At 39.7% G+C, this 23,568-nt stretch overlaps 1 protein-coding gene across 1 annotated transcript in view; it reads left to right on the top strand.

The window, feature by feature from the left end:
• Positions 1–2,540: 2,540 nt before the first annotated feature.
• traf1 (TNF receptor-associated factor 1) overlaps positions 2,541–23,568 on the top strand; it is a 39,014-nt gene continuing 17,986 nt past the window's right edge. Inside the window, exons 1-3 of the mRNA XM_043720282.1 lie at positions 2,541–2,959; positions 18,287–18,523; positions 19,656–19,740. Coding sequence (XP_043576217.1) covers positions 18,315–18,523; positions 19,656–19,740 — 294 coding nt within the window. The 5' untranslated portion in view covers positions 2,541–2,959; positions 18,287–18,314. The remainder of the gene's footprint in view (positions 2,960–18,286; positions 18,524–19,655; positions 19,741–23,568) is intronic.

Genomic DNA, 23,568 nt, shown 5'->3' with positions numbered 1-23,568 from the left:
AATTGATATTTCAGAGGTTCCTGGACATGCTTTGTGCAAAAAGAATACATGGGGTATTGTTCAGTGCATCATACAGAAACACTGTAACAGGCTTTGTAATAGTTATATACTGCTTATAAGTAGGGGATTTTAGAACCATCAAACCTTTAACAGATTAATCATGTTTTTGTACTTCAGGAAAGTCCCACGAGATGAGACCTTCATTGCTTCCTGTTTCCTTTAAAACACTCCCTTCTCTGGTCTGATTGCGGTAAGGGTTTCAATTACGCAGAATCAAAGTTTTGTTGAGAAATAGTTATTTCCCTCCTGGTGGAGTAGCCACACTCCCGCTGAAAAATGGGACGACAATAATGTAGGTCCGATTATGCCCGGAATCCGTATGTTAATTTTCCAAGTACATCTTCCTTCGTACTGCAAAATATTACTGGCAGAAATTAACTATTATTATCTTGCCGATCGAAGTAATGTTGATTCGCGAATTTCCCCTCCTCCTCACATAACAGAATTAAATAAAATGTCCTCGAGGATTACTGCTAAAATTGTAATTATAAAATAAGTGTGTTAGGTTATGTTGTTTCGAGCTCCCAAGTGCCAACCCTTTTTTGCTAAGTTAACGGGGTAACTTATAAAATATTCCCCCCAACCTGGTAAAACGTCTGTATTATATTTAAGTTCAAACTTATAAGGCAGCAGTGTGAATGACTAAAAGACTATTTTCAACTATGCTTAGCGTTGGTGTGGTAGGGACTGGAGTTAGTTCCAGTCTCTTCCTCAAACAGCCGAAAGCTTCTCTTGGTCAAATCACTCAGAACTCGGTTCTGAAGCCATCCCAAGACTCGAAACGTTAACTCTGTTTATTTCCCTACATTTGCTGTCAGGCCTGCTACGGTTCTCCAGAATTCTGTGTTTCATTCATTTTTAAAATGTTAACTTGTTGTAAATGTTTCTCACAGCAAGATACAGATCCAGCTTTAAAGATCCTCATTTTACTTGGCAAATAACAAGCAATCAATTGGATACATATACATTTCCACACAATTTCATCAACTGATAGTAATCTTCAATTGAAGCTGATGTCAGAATGTACTGGTATCCTTCTGCGAAACTTGTACTGTCTCTTCCAAGGTTATGATATGTTTTGATTCCTCAGATGCTTTGAATGTTTCCAGCATTTTCCTTTTCAATATAATGTTATTCGATGTTATTTCGATTTAATTAACCTAATGCAAACACATAATTACATGTAACATGGAGGTTTATAAAATAATTAATTAATACATTTGACACCACTGCCCTGCAACTCTCTATCCAAGATTCTTGATGTTGCAGGATTATCCTCAGTATGCTTGTTGGACTCAGGTTTTATGCGATGTTTAGCAATAGGGAGGCTACATGGCATGTCAGGACATTTAATTTAGTCAGCAGTGATATGTGGCTGATCTAGTGCCAGAACATCTGGTTTGGTCACTGGTGACATCCAGTTGATGTCGTGCCTGAACATCTGGTTTGGTCACTCATGATGTCTAGCCAGATACAGTGCCAGGGTATTTGGATTAGTCAACAAGTTAAAAATCACACAACACCAGTTTATAGTCCAACAGGTTAATTTGGAAACACTAGTCTTCTAAGCGCTGCTCCTTCTTCAGGTGGTTGTGTTCGTCCATAAGACACAGAATTTATAGCAAAAAATTACAGTGTCATGCAAGGAAAATGTATATTTAACAACTGTCGTTAAGTCTTTCATCTTTTAGACTGGGTTACAGGTTTTGGTTCATTAATATGTAAACCCCAGAACTTCTTTTATGTTACATTCTCAAGATATGTTAAGGTTTTATAAAAAAAGGTGACACATTTTTGTTGATTTGTTAATAAACCTGTTGGACTATAATCTGCAGTTGTCTGATTTTTAACTTTGTCCACCCCAGTCCATCACCGGCTCCTCCACATCTTAGTCACAAGAGACATCCAACTGGGTGTAGTGCCAGGACATGTGGTTTGGTCACCAGTGACATCCTGAAGAAGGGCTTTTGTCCGAAACGACGATTCTCCTGCTGCTCGGATGCTGCCTGACCTGCTGTGCTTTTCCAGCACCACAGTCTTGACAACAGTGACATCCAGCCAGTTCTACCACATGAAGCATGTTCTTGACCCTGGTTACATTCAGAGCCATGTGCGCCTCATCTGCCATATCAGCATATTGTTTTGTTGAAGTCTGAATTTGAGTCAGCAGAGGCATCAGAACGTTTGGTGTGAAGGAGAACTCTTGTTGGAGACAACCACTTTCCAGACACTCTGGTCTCACAGCGCCAAGGACCCGGGTTCAATTCCCACCTCAAGCGACTGACTGTGTGGAGTTTGCACTTTCTCCTGTGTCTGTGTGGGTTTCCTCCGGGTGCTCTGGTTTCCTCCCACAATCCAAAAATGTGCAGGTTAGGTGAATTGGCCATGCTAAATTGCCCGTGGTGTTAGGTGAAGGGGTAAATGTAGGGGAATGGGTCTGGGTGGATTGCGCTTCGACAGGTCGGTGTGGACTTGTTGGGCTGAAGGGCCTGTTTCCACACTGTAAGTAATCTAATCTAATCAAAAGTTAAGGAGGTTTTCTTTTCAGAAAATGCTGTCTTTTTGACGAGGTGCATGCAAACGATGCAATGGCACTATTTCAAAAACCTGTATCTATCCCTCAATCGATTAAAGGTTATTTAATAAAATTGAGGTTATCTGCTCTAGCTTGCTGTGTGCCAATTTGGCAGCCAAATTTCAAAATATGTTACATTTCAAAGAGTACTTCCCTCATTGTAAAGCACTTCGGGGTAGCCCCACGGGTGGTGATAAGCGCTATATAAATGCAAGTTGTCTTTCGGAGACATTGGTTTTTCCACAGTTACAGGAAGTTCCTGTTCAAATTACACGGTGAATATTGGGAGCGGAAGTACTTCAAATCGTAGAACGAGCATTTTAGGTAAACTGTGATCTTTATTTATGTATTTACCCTCTCTTTCCTCATATTTTCTTTATGGAGAGCTGCAGAACGCAGAAGAATCTGGTCGAGAGTGGTCTCTTAGGCCTCAGAAACAAATGTGACCAATTTGTCTAACGTTATGTGTGAGCGGCAAATTGCCACGCTTCAAACCAACTTTATTTGTTTTTTTAAAAAAACCTTATACTTAACAGTAAAAGAAGTGTTTATTTACCTTTGAAATTTGGTCGCCGCTCTCACTAATGTCAGTTTCCCGCAAAGTAGAGTGGTTTTTATTTGAAAAGAGGCAGCGTTCCAATCATCAACGGTCTCCAAACCAGACCTGCAACTTGTTAAAAAGTCTTGAATAATATTTCGACATAATTATAATGTTTTAAGTTAATTTGTCGCTGATTAGCTGTTTTAATAACTTTTTTAAAATATTTCTATGTTTAAAATAATGCTCTTGGAAATTGTGCTCCTTCCCGTCTGAGCTTTTTTGGTTCCATTTTTAATTGAAGTTGTAGTTCCTGTTTCCCCCACCTTTATTATTCTTCCAAAATAAAAATCCTTACAACATTGTTCAATGATGTATCTTTAACGTCTCCCTCTTATACGGAGGGTTTTGTCTGAGAGCAGTATCTGATATTTCTGAGGTCCTGTACATTAATTTAAAACTTTGCAATTGGAATACATTGCAAACATTTCGGATCAGGTTGGATCTTGTTGTTTTCGATGCTAAGATTTGATTTAGTGGTTCAGAGAACAAGACGATGCATGTATTATTTGCAAGTATTTCAGAGCAATGTAAATTTTGTTGCTTTAGATTTTAGAAACAACTCATTTATTTGAATGATGCTGTATTATAGTAGAGCTTTTTTTTATTTCCTATGTGGATTTCTTTAGAAATATTTTGGAAAATATTTCTATTTCAAATGGATTGTAAGACTATGAATCAGAAATTAGGCCATTTGGCCCATTGAGTCTGCTCCACCATTCGATCATGACTGATAGGTTTTTCAACTCCACTTTCCTGCTTTCTTCCCCTTGATGGTCAAAAGCTTATCCATCTCTGTTTCAAATATACTCATTGGCCTGGCCTCCACAGCCTTCTGTAGCAATGAATTCCACCGATTCACCACTCTCTGGTTAAAGATGTTTCTCCTTATCTCTGTTCTAAAGGGTGTTCCTTTTCCTATAAGGCTATGCTCTTGGGTCCTCGTATCTCCACTAATGGAGACATTTTTCCCAATATCTACCCTGTCCAGGCCATTCCGTATTGTTTAAGTTTCAATCAGAACCCCTTCATCCTTCTAAACTCCCATCGAGTATAGTCCCAGAGGCCTCAAACATTCCTCATATGTTAAACCATTTATTCCTGGGACCATTCTCGTGAACCTCCTGTAGACCTGCTGAAGGGTCAACATGTCTTTCCTGACTGAGGTACTGGGCCCAAAATTGCTGACAATACTCTAAGTGAGGTCTGACTGCAGCCTTCTAAAGCCTCAGAAGCCTCTAGTTCTCTTGCAATGAATTACATTGTATTTGCCTTTCTAACTACCAATGCAATCTACAAGTTTACCTTAAGAGAAACCTAATCGAGGACTCCCAAGTTCCTATGCACTTCAGATTTCTGAATTTTGTCTCCACTTAGAAATAGTCCATGCCTCTTTTTTTTTCCTATCAAAGTGCATGACGTCACACTTTCCTATGTTGTATTCCATCTGCCATTTCTTTGCCCATTCTCCTAACCTGTCTAAATCTTTCTGCAGCCTCCCTGCCTCCTCAATGCTATCTGCCCCTCCACCTATCTTTGTATTATCTGCAAACTTAGCCAGAATGCCCCCAGTTCTTTCATCCAGATCGTTAATGGATGTAGGTTTGCTTGCTGAGATGGAAGGTTCATTTCCAGACATTTCGTCACCCTACTAGGTAGCATATTCAGTGGACCTCCGGGCAAAGCACTGCTGAAATTCCTGCTTTCTATTTATATGTTTGGTCTTTCAAGTTCATTAGCTGCTGTTTTAGTGTGTTGGGGGTTTGTGGACTACCATGATGCCAATGGGTCTGAGTAGTCTGGCAGCCATTTCTGAGGTGTCTTTGTAGGGGAGTGGCTAGGGTTTCTGGACATGTTTTGTCTGCTTGTTTGGGTTTGTTGCTGAGAAATCGGTGGACTGTGTTCATTGGATACGCATTCTTTTTGAATACACGGTATAGGTGATTTTCCTCTGCTCTGGTTAGTTCCTCTGTTGTAGTGTGTATTGGCTCATTGAAATGATTTTCTGATGCAGCTTTGTTTGTGGATGTTGGGATGATTGCTTCTGTAGTTCAATATTAGGTCCATATGTGTTGTTTTCCTGTAGATGCTGGTTTGAAGTTCCCATTGGCTGTTCACTCTACTATGACATCTAGGAATGGCAGCTTGTTGTTGTTGTTTTCCTCCTCTTTAGTGAATTTTATGCCAGTAAGGATATTATTGACTGGAAGACCCTATACAGACAACAAGCAAAGCCAATGTCATTTACAAAATACCATGCAAGGACTGTAACAAATACTACATTGGACAAACAGGCAGAAAACTAGCTACCAGGATACATGAACATCAACTAGCCACAAAACAACATGACCCTCTCTCACCTAGTATCCTTACATACAGATAAGGAAGGACACCACTTTGACTGGGACAACACATCCATTCTAGGACAAGCCAAACAAGGATATGCACGAGAATTCCTAGAATTCTGGTTGGAATGCCACTTTTCTATCAACAAACACATTGAGTTAGACCCCATTTACCACCCCCTGAGAAAAAGAGCAAGAAATGATGTTACCTAGTAGGGTGACAAAACATCTGGAAATGAACCTTCCAGCTCAGCGAGCAAACCTATATTCAGAACCTCAACCTAAGCTACAATTCTCCTCAAAACTTACTCGGATCATTAATACATAAAATAAAAAGTTGTGGTCCCAACAGTGACCATTGTGAAACACCACTCGTCACTGGTTTCTATTCTGAGAAGGGCCCTCTTATCCCCAGAAGAATTCAGGATATCAGTTCTTAGTGTCAATGGATCAGTGTAAATAAAGTGATAACACTTGTTCACTTGTGGAATGTGTGGCAGTACTTCCTTTTGACCCCAAGGGCTGGAACTGCACATATTTTATAGTTGAACGTTGGATAACTGAATTTCTGGTTTATATTGAAGACTCTTAATAAAACTCATACTCAATAGGAAAAGAACTTGTAACTTAATAAGCTGGTGGAATATGCACTCAGTAGAACAATCCTGACACATTTTCATGTATGCCACATTGAGCAGATTTGAATCTATGAAGCTCAGCTTCCTAATCTTGACTGTTCTGGAATGTGAATGTCTCATTATGCTTACAAGCGAGGAAAACACAAAGGCTGAAACTGAGATAGTAAGAAAGTTGGGAGATGTTTATGTGTGTGTGTGTGTGTGTGAGAGAGAGAGAACATCCTTCTGTAAAATACATTCACTGATGTAAGGGTGCAAGGGAAGTTAGCTGAGAGAGAGAGAGGAAGAGACAGAACGGAAGCTGCTGGAAAGGTTAACTCTTTTGTGGTCTGATTTTGAGTGTGCACTTGCTTGTCATGGATTAAATGTTTGTGTGTTGTTCCCTGGAGCTTGAGGATCTGGGAATCTTATGAATTTAATTTGCATTTTGGGAATCTAAGATTTTCTTTTAAAAATGCTACTTTGTAGGACAATGGTACTGTGCATGTTAGCTGAGTGAGGTTACCTCATGACCTTTTCCACATAGTTTAGACTAGTGTCTTGTTATGATGTACCGTTCAAAGGGAAGCTTATCTAGCTAAGGCATTTGGCCTGGCTTGATCAGTGTTTCCCCACTTTGATATGCATGTAGCTTAATTAGTCAAACGTACTCAGACCTGTCAATTAGTTTCTCTTCCTCTATAAACTTTTGCCATTTCATTGCTGCTTATCTAATTAAGGACATGTGTGTTTTATTTTGTAATCTCAGTACCAATTTCTGTATAAAGACAAAGTTAAAAATCACACAACACCAGGTTATAGTCCAACAGGTTTAATTGGAAGCACACTAGCTTTCGGAGCGACGCTCCTTCATCAGGTGATTGTCCAGTCCAACACCGGCATCTCGGAATCATGTATAAAGACAGTTTGTTTGCAGCAATAAGAAGAGTAACCTGAGAGAGCTCTTAGAGGTAAAAGCTGGCACTGCTACTCTGCTAATTGTTTTAAAACCTTAGCTGAAGCCTAGCTTGTAGGTATCTGTTATGTTGTAACATTGCCATTGGTAAATAAAGGTAATAATTTTAAACTAAACTGTCTGTAAGTGTTTTATGTCCCAGACTATCACAGAGTACAATCTCCGGGATGAACCAAGAGAGGCTTACAGGTTGAGTCCATTAGGGATTCCCTGAGCTGTCTTGAATAGGTACTTCAACACATTGGCCCAATCTAACTCAGCAGCCTCCTGTGCGGCACCTTATCAAAGGCCTTCTGGAAGTCCAGATAGCTAACGTTCATTGGCTCTCCTTGGTCTAACCTACTCGTTACCACCTCAAGGAATTCTAAAAGATTTGTGAGGCATGACCTTCCCTTGATGAAACCATGCTGACTTGGCCCTATTTTACCATGCACTTCCAAGTATTCAGAAATCTCATCTTCTCAATGGACTCCAACATCTTAACAATGACTGAGGTCAGGCTAATGGGCCTATAATTTTCTATCTTTTGTCTTACTCCCTTCTTAAATGGGGAGGGGGAGGGGTTACATTACTGATTTTCTAGGGCCCTTCCTGACTCCAGTGATACCTAAAAGATCACTGCTAAGCCTCCACTATTTGTTCAGCTAACTGCTTCAGAGCTCTAGAGTGTAGCCCATCTGGTCCAGGTGATTTATCCACTTTCAGACCTTTCAGTTTTTCCAGCACTTCTCCTTGGTGACGGCCACCATACTCATTTCTGCCCCCCAGAATCTCTTGAATTTTTGAGATATTACTAGTATCTTCCGCCATGAAGACTGATGCAAATAACTTATTCAATTCTTCAGCCATTTTTTTGTTCCCCATTCCAATTCTCCAGCATCATTTTCCAGCAGCCCAATGTCCACTTTTTGCTTCTCTTTTTTTGCCCTTCGTATATCTAAAGAAACTCTTGCAATCTTTCCTAATATTACCACTAGATTATCCTTATATTTAATCTTCTCCGTCCTTTATTTCTTTCTTCATTGTCCTCTGTTGGTCGTTTGTAGGCTTCCCAATGCACTTCGCCACATTATATGCTTTCTCTTTTACTTTTATGCTGTCCCTGACTTGCCTGGTCAGCTATGGTCACCTCATCCTCCCTTAGTCTACTTCTTTTGCCCTGGGAAATGTCTACATATTTGCTGCGATTATTTTGGAGGATGGTTTATAATTCAAATTTATCTAGCTTGAGTAGGCATGAGCCTTTTTAAGATTGGAGGAACCAGCACATTTATTTTTAGAATGTTATTTTATTCCTTTCCCTTTTGGGGATTTGAGCACAATGTCCTGTATTTGGGTCTCTGCTGATGGATTGTGTGAGAAGTTGTAGAGCAGAGAATGTAATAGAAAAAATCGTCTGCCTCTTTTCCTCCTGTTGTCAGAACAGAAGAAAGGTATGCGTGATGCCTCCTCATTGTGGTATAATTAAGATCAAGCCATGTGGTACAGGAATTACAGTGAAAAACTTATGTTTATGCCTAATTTGGTAGAGAGGTGGGAATGAGGATGTAACTATTAAAAAAGACTTGCAATGAAATTGCAGCCAGATAATTCCTTTTTTGAAGTTCTGTAATGTAGTAAACACTGGGCTGTGTTTTACCAGAAAACAGCTGTCAATTTTGGGGAGTTTTGTAGAGGATTTCGCTCGATGAGCTCTTGTGAGTTTTCTTGCACACATCTCTGGCGCTCACCTCTTGGCTACACACAATGTCTCTTGCACCTGCTTATGCTATCATACCATCAGCGCTACTGGCACCTGAAAGCACGTCACAGTCAGCTTTGTCGATTCTCCTTTGTAGATTTTCCTCTGTAGATTTTTCTCTAGGTCGACTTCAGTGTTCTGCTGCATAAATTTCTTATGGACAGGTACCTTTCAGAGAGCTGTTCAGCTAGCAGTCTATACTTGTTAGTTTTCTTGGCAGTTCTCTCCTCTAACTGTTCAAAATGTCCGGTTTTATACCGCAAGACATCGGAACATGTCATTGGTTTGACGTCATAAAAACCCTAAATTCAAATTTGATTGGATTTTGGTATCTGGGGCATAATTTAAACTGGCCAAATTTGAATTTGTTTTTGTTCCATGGCAACGCAACTCCAGCTATTTGTTTCAAATAAGTGTTACATTTTTAAATTGTTCAGGACACTCTGTGCTTTCAGTCAGTCCTTGTTAGCTTCCTCTCTCTTTTAAAGGTACAGTACACCTCTACACTTTCAGGCCACTGGCTTATTGCATCTGATGTTGCAGGATCCTATTATGCAGGATGGGATGTTCCTCCTCAATGCACTTTTTTTTCTTTGAAGACTACTGCCACTCTCCCAGCTCTTCACTATTCAACTTCTTTGCCTGCTTCAGTTGTGTGGAGCACAGCATACTAGGATTATGCAACACGCTCCACACTAATTCAGATGTCTGAATCTTCTCTTCTGTTCCATGCTAACCTGGTTTGGGAAAAAGTCTGCAATGTATTTATACTCTGCCTCAGTCAGAGGGTTGCATAACAGCATCATTGGTTATGATTGCAGAGGGTAGCCCTTGTCTCCCAGTATCTTGTAAGGAATCCAGCCTTTGAAACAAAGTGGGAAATGAGAGTTCTCCTAACATGAGAGTTAAGCATTATCACAGTTATCAGGATACCTAGCGCAGTCCTGTGAGATGCAGTACCAATGATCACAGATGACGTAAACATTGATGGATTGGAACCTTTTTCAGTTGATAATGTCAACTGTATATGGTGCGCTCAACATGATGTATGTACATAGTCCACAGTGCCCTGCAAATGGGGGAAGCTAGCTATGTTAGCAAAGCCTAATACCCGGCTCCAGCACTGACCTTAGCATGAGGAAATGAGATGGACTGGTGTGATCTCGTATAAATCATGTCCATAAAATACAGCCTTGTGGACTGATAGTTGCAGGATACCCCATAGATCAATAGTGGATCTATGGAAGCAGCTAGTGAGATAAAAGTTTAGCACAGCTATGACTTTGAGGCCACCGGGGTACCACTCACTACTTCATTTTGCAAATTGTGTTCCTGCAGTTGGCATAGTTCCGTGATATTGTCCTGGGACCCTTGTAGTCTGCAACAACATTGTACCTCATTCATCTGGAGAACATTACATCGAGACAATAGATTCTGCATCTCCTGGACTTTCACATCTCGGGGGGATTTTCTACTGTGACTTTTAATGTGGAGACTGTTCAGCAACTACGAGAGATGACTACTTGTCCTGGATTTGCTGGCATACCTGTTCCTCCTCCATTTCTCTTGTATTCATAGCACCATGGCTGCAATGACAATACCTCTTGATATGTCTGGATCCATTGATCCCAAATCCAATGAGTCTGTTTGAGGAATGTCCAAAAACAGAACAGGTCCTCAACAATTGAATGGTCAGCATTCGCATCACACAAAATTCATGTTCTAACATAGTCCTCCATTCAAGGGATGTGGAGGACTCTTGACATGAAGGCCATGGAATGCATCTCCATGGATCTTTGACATAGTGGACCTTATTTTGATGAATGCAGTACACACCATGTCATAGTAGAATATTTTTAAATGCTGTTTAATTACTCATACTTACTCCCCAGCTCCACTCCTCATATCACCCAATATATTCTAGAATAGCAAAATCATACAATGGGAGAGGAAATAAGCTCAGTACCTTGCACAATCTCTGAAATCTTAGACATTAATTGTAGCCTTCGGGTGACATTTTAAGGTCAACTATGATCATTTCTGATTCACAGAAATTGCTATGATCAATCTGTAATGACAATTACATGTTCAAGATTGCTTGTGACCTGAATTTGTACCGCACGATTGTATGTTGCACGCATTTCACATGCTGGCTACTATGATTATAGACTACTACAACCAATTAATGTGTAAATGCCTGATTTAATGCATTTGCCCTTAAAGGGACTCCCATCACTCTCTCAAATAGGAAACAAACCCAGCTCCACCTACTTGAGGTGTAGGGACAGTCATTTTCTATTTTCATTGTGTAGTTAAGATTTGTGAGAGTATGGAAGGCCACTCAGATTGCATTTGGAACATTTGAGTCAGCTCAGCTTGATAAACAACCCCCAACCCAATCAATGAACATCCATAATCCCTCCTTGAACTCCTTGTAGGCCGCATTAGTAATGGGTTTCCCAAATTCCCATATACCTGTTTGATTTATGACTTCCAACGTTACGCCTGAGCTCTGACCCTACAATCTAGTCACGCTAACTATTACACTGCATTGTCTCCTGGTCAAATCCAGTATGTTCATAACCATAGATTGAATACCCTGCTCCAAGTAACCCATGTGCTCCAATGCATTATTGTCTCTCCAGCCCTCATGCTGAATATCCTGCCTTCATATTCATTGTCCACTATTCAATGCAGCATGCTGCTTCCAGTCCCCCCCCCCCCCCCATGACTTTTCCATCTTCTCTACCACAGCAGTGACGCTGATAATCCCCCTTAACTTTCATCAAGTTGACTCTGATCAACTTGGATGGACAGTCCTGACTGATTGATTGACTGATTTCTGTAGAACTCTCCAACTAACATACAATGAAGCTTTGGACTGATTGCACTGGACTTGCAGGAAGCGACCTGGCTCACTGTCCAGACCAAAGTGATATGCTCCCTGTTGACCCTAACCATTGCAAGTGGCTGACTGACGATGTCCAAACCCCTGGACTGATTGGATGCTGTGCTGATTTGCTGTAGTAGGTCACCCTAACTGAAGGTTGTCTGCCTTGGCTTGACTTTGACTTTGACACTTGAGATTTGGCTGATGCATATGCAGTGTGTTTGCCACGTAAGGTGTTGGCACATGGTGCAAGTGTGTGATGACATAACACGGTATTGTATAGTAACATGTCTGTGGGGTTTTTTAACTCTGCAGTTCCTACAGAGGATAGTTCATAGACCCTGAATCAATTCGTTGGGTGTGACCCACCTTGTAGTTTTCAAGAGCACTTGGTTGATCACACTGGTGAATGCTGTTGAATAGGAGATAATTCTTTTCCTTTCAGTGGATCTAAATAAAAACAACTGTTTATAAAATCTTCAGCATTAATTGTAATAAAACATCCCAAGATGCTTCACATGAACATTATAAAACTAGTTATGACCTTAATCATATTACCTGTAAATATTATATCTGCTTAGCAGCTTAGAGGGTTTTTGCATGCCTCTCAGTTCTGGAAGTTTGTTGTGCACATGGATTTTTGCCAATCTGCATAGCAGCAAAAAAAATTAGACAGAACTTAAACACGAAGATAAATAGGGAGGAATTGAGCCAGATGGCTAATAGTCTGATCAAAGAGGGAGATTTTAAGAAATGTCTTGAAAGAAGGAAGTAGTATAAGAAAATGGAAATCTGTAAGAAGCCTAGACAGTTGAAGATTGAACCACCAGTGGTGGAATAATTCATATCCAGAAGCTTGAGGCTTGAGCTAGAGGAACATTGATATCTTGAAGTGATGTGGGGCTGGAAGAGATTACAGGTATTGGGAGGGGTAGAGAGAAATTTTATTTTTAAATTAAAAACATGGGTTGTCCAGGAGTGGTAGTGGAATGAGACATGGTCTAAATCACAAAGTTGACTTCCAAACTGCTGCTGCTGCATATGGACCTTTTTGGTGGCCCACACAGCCAGGAAGAAAATGAGAGGAATTGCTGATCACCAAGTTTGCAAACAGATTAATTTTAATCTCAGACTGTTGTCAGGAAGAGGGATCGAGTAGTACCTAAAGAACAGAATTTGAAATGGGAATGGTCGACAACAGTTTCAGTTTTCCCAGTATTTTTAATTGGAGGAAATTTCAGTTTATCCACTATTAGAAGTCAGACAAACAACCTGATAATTAACTAACAGTGAAAGAGTGAAGAGAGGTGATAAGGTGTCTCTTCAATGCACACGTGAAAACTGATGGCTGTGCTTTTTAATAATGCTGCCTTGTGGCAGAATGTCCAGCAAATCCCTTGTATCCATGAAATCAGGAGTCACGAATTTGCCTATCTGTGCCAAAAAAAAGTATCACCAAAAATCAACATCTGGAGGCAAAAAAAGCACATATCCTTGATTTTTAACCTGTTTTTAAAACCAAGCTCTGTACTCATGACTTTTATTATTTGTGAGAGTTCTCAGGAATGGAATGACTGTGGATGAGGATAAAGGAAGGACCAAGGATAGATCCTCTGATGACACTGTCGGTAACAGTACAGAAGCAGGACAGGGATACTTTGGATTTGATTTGATAGGCAAGAATGGAACTAAGTGACAGTGGTCTCATTCAGTTAGACAAAAATGGAGAGACTTGGAAGGAAAATTGTGTCATTAACTTTATCAGAGGCTGCAAACAGGTTAAGATGGATGTGGCAGGAAAGTTAACTTCTGTCAAAGGCACATAAGGTGCCATTTGTGACTTTGATAAATGCTGTTTTGATACCGAAGGAGGGTAGAAACCTTACTAGAGGGATCGAATGTGGAGTTCTGGAAAAGTTTGGAATGGAGGATGAGAGGTAACAATAAATTTTAAAGACTTTAAAGAGGAAAGGGCAGTTGGATAAGAAACTACTGAAAGGTGTGATTGCAGGGCTCGGGTGGGAAATTCGAGGAGTTCTTTAACACCTGACTCTCTTTCTTTCTTTTAGATCAAGGGTATGGCCATGGGCACCCACATGGGGTACAGGTATGCCTGTCTCTGTGGAGTACATGGAACTTTGCTTCTGCCAATCCTACTCAACCATCCCCACAACTTTTTTTTTCCGATTTTATATTGATGACACCACTAGTGCTACTTACATCTCTTGTTCAGAATTGGAAACAGATTTATCAATTGCACTTCAAATTTCTGCCCCTCACTTTTGCCCGGTCCATCTGACTCCACCCTTCCCTTCCTCAACATCTGCATCCATTTCTGGGGGATAGGCTGGCCACTGCTATACACTACAAACCCACTGACTCCTGCAGTTACCTTGACTTTCATCTTCATAACTTGATTTATGTAAAAACGCCATCCCATTCTCCCAATTTCTCCATCTCTACATCATTCTGATGATACCCGTTTTCCACACAGTGACCTCAATTCTCCAAATTTTTTTCTCAATCAATGATTCCCTCTACTGTGGTCGACAGAGCTCTTAGCCATTCTTGACCCATCGCCTGCACTTATGCCCTCACCCCTTCCCTTCCACAACAATGATAGGGACATCCTACTCCTCACTTAACACCTCACCAGCCTCTGTATATAAAGATTGCAAGCCGCCATTTCTGTCACCTCCAACGGATGCCACAACTAGGCACATTTCCCCATCTCCTCTCTTGATGGCATTCTGCAGCACCATTTCCTCCAGGACACTCTGGTCCACTTCTCTTCCATTCCCAGCATCTTCTGCCTCACCCTTGCACCTTCCCAAGCAATTGCAGAAAGTGTGATACCTGTCCATTTATCTTCCCCCACCCTCCATACCACCATCCTCCTGCAAAAGACATCCTTGAGCTCCCTGTACAAGGTGACATAACAGAGAGATTTCAGACTATCTTATGCAATTTGCATCTTAATAGTAACTTTCTGTTACTATTTAATTTCTTAACCATTGGTGTAATTTTGATCCAACAACCTCAGTAATGCAATATCATCTATCCCACATCATTTAGAACAGTGCTGAAAATTCTACTATCATTCTGTGATTTGAGGGACTGGACAAACTGCTCCTGTTTTTGTTAGAATCTTGGCTTAAACCCTTGATTTCCTGGCATCTAAGCATTACCTTCAGTCTAGACAAAAATGTGACTCTGTAATCCTCTGCATCCAGCTAGCTTTAGAACACTTGGGAGTAACCCAATTGCTCTGCTGAGCAGTCCTCCACAATATATAATTCAGAATATAGCCAGGTCTGTTCACTTAAAACCTGACAAAACGGAAGTGGGACTATTTGATTCCATGACTCTGATCCAGATTTGAGCCTAAATTCAAAAACAGAAATAGTGAGTTCATGACTTGCTCCACCAAGTACTTCAGCACTGTTATAAAAATATGTGCTATATTCCTAAGGATATAAAAATGAATAGTGATGCCGGTGAAACACACTTAACATGAGACTATCTTCTTTTGAATTGAATTAGCTTTATTGCCTTTTGGCAAAAAGTAATTTTTAGTGCACAAAATGAACAATGAGTTACAAAGTGATGGTCTAGGATAATAATACAAAATGTTCTGTATGAGATACATTTTAACCAAGTGGACTCTTCTTCATCACAGATTTTCCCAATCTCGGGAAATTCCAACACTTTTTTACTCTTGAGATTCCAACACACATGATGCAACTGCAACACACCAACTTCTGCGAACAAGCAACCAAATTTATTAAGTACAGTACAAGCTTTCTGGAGGAACCTTTAACACACCCACACCTCAGAGCTTATGGAGTCATGGCAAAATCTCTCTGAACAAAGGAAACTGTATTTCCTTTATACAAAACTCTCAACATCACAGTTACTACTGCCCACAAGACAACCCTCAGCCATCCACTCTTTTTTTTGCCTGAAACGTTGACTGTCCTGCTCCTCGGATGCTGCCTGACTTGCTGTGCTTTTCCAGCACTACACTCTCGACTCTAATCTCCAGCATCTGCAGTCCTCACTTTCGCCCAGTTGATTTCATCCCCTCATTGTATCTTGAGTGGCATGTGACTATGTAGACTAGATTAGATTCCCTACAGTGTGGAAACAGGCCCTTCAGCCCAACAAGTCCACACCGATCCTCCAAAGAGTAACCATCCCAAACCCATTTCCCTCTGACTAATGCACCTAACACTATGGGCAATTTAGCAAGGCCAATTCACCTGACCTGCACATCTTTGGAATGTGTGGGAGGAAACCGGAGCACCTGGAGGAAACCCACGCAGACCCGGGGAGAATGTGCAAACTCCACACACAGTCACCTATGGCTGGAATTGAACCCGGACCCTGGTGCTGTGAGGCAGCAGTGCTAACCACTGAGGCAGTGTGCTGCCCACAAATGCAAATCATCCCTTAATGGTCAAATCTGTTGCAAATTGTTTTTTTGTAACTATAAGGGAGTAGTAAATTCCAACTGTAATGTTCTTATTGATTTCTGGGTGAAAATGTAAATCATCCCTGAATGGCAAAGAAATGGTATGTAAATCTCCCATATTCCACCTATAAGACAAAGACACACCAACTTGCCCCCAGGGCATTCAAATTTTTGCAGGTCAGAAGAGCAAATTAACTCTTTAATATCTCTCAATGAAACAAAGGAACAGTGTACCAAGTTACTTTGCCTTTCAAATCCTTTCTCTGAAAGCAAGACAATTTAACAGAAAACCAAAGCATGAGAATTTGTGTTTTACTATTTGGTTGTCAAGATTGTTATCTTGAGAGAGGTTCAGGGGGATTTGGATGAAATTGTGACTTTATGAAAGTTGGGAATTTCCATGCTGGTTTTTTTCTTCAACTTTAAATCAGTATTTTTATATATCAACTGGAGGTTCCCTTTCCTTTCTAGAATTAAAGTAAAATTCCAGGCTATTTTTTGCAAAGTATTAGTATCAGTGTTTGTTCACACGACCACGGTTATATGATCCTATCCCAAAGGGGTATACAAAGCTTACAGATTCCATTTTTAATTTAAATTAGCTGAACCATAAGTAGAGGAATGTCTTTGATTTGATTCCAAGTTTGTGCTGAATTATTTAGGATTATATTTATGGCACTATAGTTTGGCATCTCTGTCTTTAGCTGAGAGACAGGGAAAACAGCTAATATTTCCAATGCGGTCCACGTTCAGCAATTTCTCTTGCTTGAATAGCTTTCCAGCACTCGCTGTCTTTTTATTTATATGAAAAATAGTTAATTGGCAGGATAATGAACAGTGGTTGCTATCTGTGGATCTATAACTGATCAAAGAGTTAACACCTACCAATGGGGATGGGAGGAACTGGAGCTAGATTCAACATTCTTTAAAACTTATGTTTTATGTACCCGTATTTGATAGAGAACACAAATTCCCATATTACAGGAGTATAGCAGTCATTTAGTCCAAGATTCGTTTGAATTGATGGGTCTTATTTACCAGTTGTAGAACCAGCAGGAACCCTGTATGTTCTGTGGCAGAGGTCTGATAGAATAAGTGGCTGCCATTAGCCATTCCCCACAATTGAGGTCCTCTGCAGAGGATGTGTCACCCACTCAGCGGCACTGCTCAGTCAGAGACTCTTAAGAGCTGTCCATTGTCATCAGCAAGGGTAGTGGATGCTTATGACACTGTATCCACCCGAGGTCCAGAATCATTGTGGAATCCCACCCTAAAGGCAAGTGAAGGTTACAGAAATGAAGAGCAAGGACAAGAGGTAACTTTCACTTGCCCTCTACCCAGTCACTCCCGATTGTTGTGTCCATAAAAGCCATAAGAAATAGGAACAGGAGAAGGGCGTTTGGTCCCTTGAGCCTGCTCTGCCGTTCAATCCCCTCAATCAAGGTATTGGTATGTCTACAGTGTTGAGGTAATTGGTCACTACTGCGCTATATTGGTGACAATACCATGAGGATGTTGAAAGACCTATGCAGCCCCTTTTCTAGTTTATCTTTTGAAATTAAAAGAAAGGTTGATATATATGGTTTGTAAGTAACAAAAGTATTATTCTACTTAAACCAGAAATTCAATTCCAGAAGTCATAAGGATGCAAATTTGCTGTACTTATTGTTCCATCAACGATTTTGTTGTAATAATCCAATGATTGTGTTTTAATTTTGTAGTTACTCTGATTTCAGTTGAAATAGAAATTTTGTACTACTTTCTGACAAGCCAAGTAAGATTTACTGGTAATGCTCTGTTTGGTTAATGTAGGTGTGTGACATTAGAGTCATTGAGAATTTCCAGATTTGTCATCGTGGATTTTTTTTTAAAAGAAATTTACATCTGGGCTATAAAAGTCTATTGTTGGGTGGAAATCTTCATATTTTCTCCTTTTTTAAGCTTGACTTGTTCTCTTCACCTGTGACTGTCCACACTCTTCTGAAAGCAACCCTAATACATTTTTGATAGGAAACCCTGGATTTACAATCAGTTTTAAATGGCACAAGAGCTGAATGGATTTGTGTGCAATGGTCTGCCTTCTTCACCCGATGAAAACGAATTGCCTTCTGGCTTTCCACAAAATATTTGTGATGATGTACCTGAGGAGAAGTACCTGTGCAGCTTTTGTAAAAATATCTTGAGGAAAGCATGCCAAACATTGTGTGGACATCGTTACTGCTGGGCATGTGTCGAGTGGATTGTCAAGTAAGACATTTATATGTTGATTGCTGTCTTTTTACATAATTTGGGTTTTAGCTTAAAAAAACACAGATTATTGATTTTGCAGGTTTGTTACTAATTGTTTAACAGAGGGTCAATACCATTTTGAACAGGAAAGTTGTAATTTAGTCTTGAGATGCTGTAAATTGTGGTGTTGACAAAGGGAAGAGGAATAAAAGTTGAACATTTACAAACAAAAATGAAATTTTGGTTTTATCTATCTTGTATATTACAAAGCTAAATTGCTGTCTTTTGACTAATATATTAAAATTAATCCAATAGAACATACTATATTGAACTTGTATGTAAATTTAAGCTGATTTAATTTTTGAGTTGCTCCTGTTAATTTGTACTTTTCAAATGAAGCTGAATAATAGTTGAATTAGCCCACTTTGGACAGCACAAGTTTGTTACCAAAGAGAAATATCTCACTTTTTTTTTGCATTTTGCCCAAATTGAGAAATATGTATGCAGTACATATGATTCTCTAATTCTATTGAGAATCCTGTATATGGAGTTTAGTGACCACTAAAATATTTGGGTGGATCTTGAAAGCTCTTGTAAAATCATCTAGTGGCATCTGCGCATTTATTTTACTAAGATCAAAAATTATATTTTAAAAATTCATCGGTGGATATATTTGACACAACTAAAACTTAAAATCATAGAATCCCTGCAATGCAGAAGCAGGCTGTTCGGCCGATCAAGACTGCATCAACCCTCCAAAGAGCATCCCACTCATACCTATCTGCCCCACTAACCTTTTATTCCCCGTGATTCAACATTTCCCATGACTAATCCACCAAACCTACACATCCCTGGGCATAATGGCAATTTAGCATGGCAAATCCTCCTAAACGGCACATCTTTGGACTGTGGGAGGAAACCAGGGCACCCGGAGGAAATCTGTGCAGATACTGAGAGAACATACAAATGCCCCTTAGACACCTGAAGGTCGAATCAAACCCAGGTTCCTGGCACTATAAGGCAGTGGTATTAACCACTGAGCCATCATGCCACTTAAACTCAAAGGGGAATTGTGTATTCTTTTCTTGGTAATAATTGTAACTGGCTTAATGAAGATATTGATCTTGAAATACTTTACTGTATTGAACAGATATAATAAAACTCCAATTTGCCAAAAATGTAAGGAAGATGAACCTCCAAGTATAAATGAAGATAGCATTTTGGCCTTGGGAAAGGTATGTGATTTTCATAGAGGAACATCCAGTGAAATAAAAGCTTTTCACTTTCAGTAAAAAAACAGCTACAGTTTAATATATAAAACAAGAAGAAATAGTTGTAAAATCTTAGATTTGTATATGTCATGAATGTTTTATATTGAAGTGCTTCCAGCATTTTCAGTTTTTACTTCTGAATTCCACTTTTTTGAAAACCCAAACAATGTTTCAACATTTGGATTCCATCCCAGCAGCTACTTATGGATAACATTTTCCTTGTAATTTGTTTCTCCCACAAATATACCAGAATCAGTTTATGACTAGAATGTTGAGATGCCTTCAAAGTAATTATAAATAGGAGGAGTGATTTAATATTTGAGCAATTAAGTCTGTGTTCCCTTTAGATTGCATTTACATAAAGTTGAAAATCTGCTTGGATGTTTGAAACAAACCAATCGGGACCTGTTTTCAAAAATAAAATCCCTGATAATCTGTAATATTCTTCTGTTAAGAAATTGTGAATACAGATTTTAATAAATACAAAATGTTAACGCGTTTTGAGAAGATTTATAGCTCAGGTTGAGGTTTTGGATGTAGGTTTGCTCGCTGAGCTAAAAGATTCATTTCCAGGTGTTTCATTATCTTACTAGGTAACATCTTCAGTGCACCTCATGCGAAGCAATGCTGAAAATCCCTGCTTTCTATTTATATGTTTGGATTGTTTTGGGTTGGTGATGTCATTTCCTGTCATAAATAGAAAACAGGAATTTTCGGCATTGCTTTGCCTGAGGTGCACCTGAAGATGTTACCTAGTAAGGTAATGAAACGTCTGGAAATGAACTTTTCAGCTCAGTGAGCAAACTACAAAATGTTAACATTAAAGTTAAAACCATTGTGCTATCAAAAATTAATTTGTAAATATTTGACAACAAAATGATTTTACTATTCCCTCACAAACACTTGCCGCACACACCAATTCCATAGATATCTGTAACTTTCATCCACTTTGACCAAGTAGTCATTCTTTCATGTATTTATTGGTACAATGCAAGGGAAGAATAATGACAGTTTTCTATCTCAATTCTAGTGAAATGGGCATTTTTGTGAATAGCAGCTTATCAAATGTATTCTACATAATTTGGCATTATTTATTATTATATAAAACCATTTTGATACAGAAAATGATATTACTCTATATCGTAATTTTAAGCAGAACCTTGAGCTATGTTGTCTATGGACTAATTGCAGGCATCAATCTAAAGGCCACCAACATTCAGGTTATATTAAGAAATAATTGAACTGATCATAATTTTGCTTTATTAACTCAGTCAAGCATCTTAGAATTCTTAATATTAAAATTTAAATACCATAGAAATATGAATTTACTTTATTTTAGAAATTACTCATTCTTTAAACAACATGTAACCAGATTGGAGGGTGTTCTTAAGACCTCATACCTCATATGTGAAAATTTCTGTTTCACACCGCTGTGTGCTAACCACTCTTCATGAAGACCGGATACATTGTGGCTAGTTCACTAAGAATTCTTGCATCACTTAATTCAAACAGGATATTCATTTATGACGTATCTATCTTGAACTCTTAGAGGTGGATTTTCAAACCCACTACACAGTTCAGGGCTAGGCTTCTTTTGTTTTCTTATGGTAAACCTGGTACATCAGGTATTTTTTAGAACTCGATCTGTAAGATACTAGAGGATTCCCCAGGGTTGTTGTATGTCTATATTTAATGACCTACTAGCATTTTGTAGAGTGTAATTATAGAATTATAATTTTTGGAAGATGACAGTTTGTTTCAAAAGATAGGCTGCTGCGTTCCCAGGAATACAGCATATCAATATTCTGCAAAAGTCCCCAAATGCAGGTTCAAAAACAGTGCTGGGGTCTTGACTCAAGATTATGTGATGGGAATTTCTCTTTTAATATCAGTATGATCCTGATAGAACCAACCTTCAAGGATAGGGGAGAAAAAAGTCAAACTTATGAGAGTTATGCCCAAAAGAAACACTTCCACTTGAGCTTCTGTGATCTTTGATAGCATCATAGAGATGTACAGCATGGAAGCAGACCCTTTGGTCCAACTTGTCCATGTCAGCCAGATATCCCACATTAATCTAGTCCTATCTGCCAGCATTTAGTCACATGACAAAAACAGAAAAACAAACTGTTGAGAAACAGAACATCATTTGGACAATTCTTTAACCACACAGTAAAACAATGTTTCCAACCTATTTCCAAACTGCATCATAAGACCATAAGAAATAGGAACAAGAGTAGGTCATTTGGCCCTTCGGTTTAAGGTTTTTTCCAGAAAAGACTTTAACTAGAAAACTAACCCTCCATCATTCCTGCCCCGGAATGGAAAAATATTTTAGTTGTTAAGAAACCGAATAGTGTGTACAACAAAGAAAATAGTAGATGGTTCAATACAGTTTTGATTAAGACATTTTGAATGATTTTTAAATCTGGTTAGTTACAGGTGGCCTATTGCGCACACCTAGTGAAAATACTTACTTTTGCTGAAATTAATGTTCAATTATATTAATAAAACTGCACTGGATTACCTCTGAAATACATCAAAGTATACATGTTAATGGAAAAAAAACATTTTTTTTCCATTATGTAATCCACTTGTGCTGGGTAATGGAAGATTTTGACATGTCTGATTACTGAATGAAGTTTTAGCAATGATTTTAAAACCCACACAATGTTGAACAAAATTTTTCAATTGAGCCAAGATGAAAATAACTTTCCATCAGGAGGCTGAGGTGGTAATTGAGAGGAGTTACTGGCAGTTGGCCACTACTGAGGCTAAGGATAAGGATAGATGGGTTACAGTCAGGGGGAGGAAAGGGGTCAGACAGACAGTGCAGAGATCCGCTGTGGATATTCCCCTCAGCAATAAGTATATCGTTTTGGATACTGCTGGGGGGATGACCTACCAGAGGAAAGCCATAGTGGTCGGTTCTCTGGCACTGAGCCTGACACTGTGGCCCAGAAGGGAAGGGGGCAGAATAGAAAAGCACTAGTGGTAGGAGACTCTATTGTTAGGAGAATTGACAGGAGATTTTGTGGTCAGGATCGGGATTCCTGGAAGGTATGTTGCCTCCTTGGTGCCAGGGTTCAGGACGTCTCCGATCGGGTGTATAAGATTCTGAAAGGGGAGGGCGAATAGCCAGAAATCGTGTTACATATTGGCACCAATGATATAGCCAGGAAAAGGATTGAGGATATAAAAAGTGATTTCAGGGAGTTAGGGTGGAAACTGCAGAGCAGGACGAGCAGAGTAGTGTTCTCTGGTTTACTACCGGTGCCATGAGATAGCGAGGTGAGGAACAGGGAGCGGGCGCAGCTTAACACGTGGCTGCGCAGCTGGTGTAGGAGGGAGGGCTTCAGATATGTAGATAATTGAGATGCCTTCTGGGGAAGGTGGGACCTGTGTATGAAGGATGGGTTGCACATGAACTGGAAGGGGAACAATGTCCTGGGTGGAAGGTTTGCTCAAGTGGTTCAGGAGGGTTTAAACTAGTATGGCAGGGGGGGGGTGGGAACCTGAGCTATATACCAGTGGTGAGAGTTGATGGAGATGAGGCAATAGCAAGAGGTAGCGCAGCCAGTGGGAAGGAATTTCCTAGGAAAGAACCAAGGGATCGGCTAAAGTGTGTTTGCTTTAATGCAAGGAGTATCAGGAATAAAAGTGATGAGCTTAGAGCATGGATCAGTACCTGGTGCTATGATGTTGTGGCCATAACAGAGACGTGGGTTTTTCAGGGGCAGGAATGGTTGCTGGATGTTCCAGGGTTTAGAACACTTAAAAAGAATAGGGAGG

This window comes from Chiloscyllium plagiosum, chromosome 30 (assembly GCF_004010195.1).
Source record: "Chiloscyllium plagiosum isolate BGI_BamShark_2017 chromosome 30, ASM401019v2, whole genome shotgun sequence".
NCBI lineage: Eukaryota > Metazoa > Chordata > Chondrichthyes > Orectolobiformes > Hemiscylliidae > Chiloscyllium > Chiloscyllium plagiosum.
The sequence above is the reverse complement of the archived record's forward strand: the minus strand, read 5'-3'. Positions and strand labels throughout refer to the sequence as shown.